General features: G+C 36.8%; 1 protein-coding gene across 1 annotated transcript in view; it reads right to left on the reverse strand.

Annotated features, from left to right (window-relative positions):
• Positions 1 to 294: 294 nt before the first annotated feature.
• Positions 295 to 1,190, reverse strand: part of LOC121811919 — a 4,872-nt gene continuing 3,976 nt past the window's right edge. The window contains exons 7-8 of the mRNA XM_042212612.1: positions 1,096 to 1,106; positions 295 to 956 (exon numbers count right to left, since the gene is read on the reverse strand). Coding sequence (XP_042068546.1) covers positions 346 to 956; positions 1,096 to 1,106 — 622 coding nt within the window. The 3' untranslated portion in view covers positions 295 to 345. The remainder of the gene's footprint in view (positions 957 to 1,095; positions 1,107 to 1,190) is intronic.

Genomic DNA, 1,190 nt, shown 5'->3' on the forward strand with positions numbered 1-1,190 from the left:
TATGGTTGATAGTGAAACAAAAAAGGTGAAAAAACCCTTTTTTTTCAATTCATGTTTTATTTAATTACAGCAGATCTTGAATTTGTATATACTGCTCAAAATATTTACTAGTGAACATAAAAATAAATGTAATGTAGGTTACATACCAGACATACAGACTTAAATTATTTATACATTTGTTCTCAGACAACACTATTATACACATAATAATAGACATAAGACAGCATATCAACTAAAAACATTAAGCAGTTTTTTAAGCTACTGTGATTACAAAATTGGAAACTAATGGCCGTTTACATCAGATTAAGGATCCATTATTGACTCAGAAGACTGGCAAGTGTAGTCCTAGCTAGTCCAGCCCTCTGGATTAGCCAATATTTGCTGAAACAGGATGACTTTTTGCCGCAGCTCTGCCATGAAGGCCTCATTTAAAAGCTGTCCTGATGTTTTTAATTGCTCCTGCGCTTTCTCAAACATTTTATCTGTGTAGTGACATCCTCCATTTGTTCCCACCATGTGATCGATCTTCTTGATCAGATGAGCCACCTGAATTCTGTTTTTATCTTTGTTATCGAAGACATGATATCTTTCACCACACCTAGCCAACAACTGTCTGAGTTTAGGTTGGCCAGTTCTCAAATACTCTTGTATGGTTGTCTTCTCTTTAGTTAGCTTGTCACCGTGAGTGAACAGGATGATCGTGTAGTTTGTTGCCTCAGGTCCAAAGAGTTTCTCCAGAGCTCGCACAGAGTTGTTTTCTTCTTGGGTAAACCTGCCAATCTGAAGAACCAGCAGGAAGACGTGAGGCCCAGGAGTGGTCATGTGAATGCATTTTGCAATCTCTTTATTTATGATGTCTGTATTTTTAGACGTATCCAGAATGCCGGGGGTATCGACCACTTGGATCTTTCTTTTGCAATCTCTAACTCGTTCTATTTCACAAGTCTCGGTCACAACTGGAAAATGCAGGAAAAGTGTATGTACAGTGGCAATTTTTGTGAGGGAAATGTTTGTATAGCTCACATTGAGTTTAAATTTGCCACTGGTATTTAGATTATAGCATTGTAACAATCACAAAAAATAAGACTGTCACACTGTACAAGCAACTGAACACAAGATTCAGATCATCAGTAGCATGTCAAAAACCAAAAATGTTTTTAAATGAACTTCAGTGCAACTTCAATAGTAAT

The sequence above is a fragment of the Haplochromis burtoni genome, unplaced genomic scaffold (assembly GCF_018398535.1).
Source record: "Haplochromis burtoni strain Fernald_Lab_line unplaced genomic scaffold, NCSU_Asbu1 Contig_382, whole genome shotgun sequence".
Taxonomy (NCBI): Eukaryota; Metazoa; Chordata; class Actinopteri; order Cichliformes; family Cichlidae; genus Haplochromis; species Haplochromis burtoni.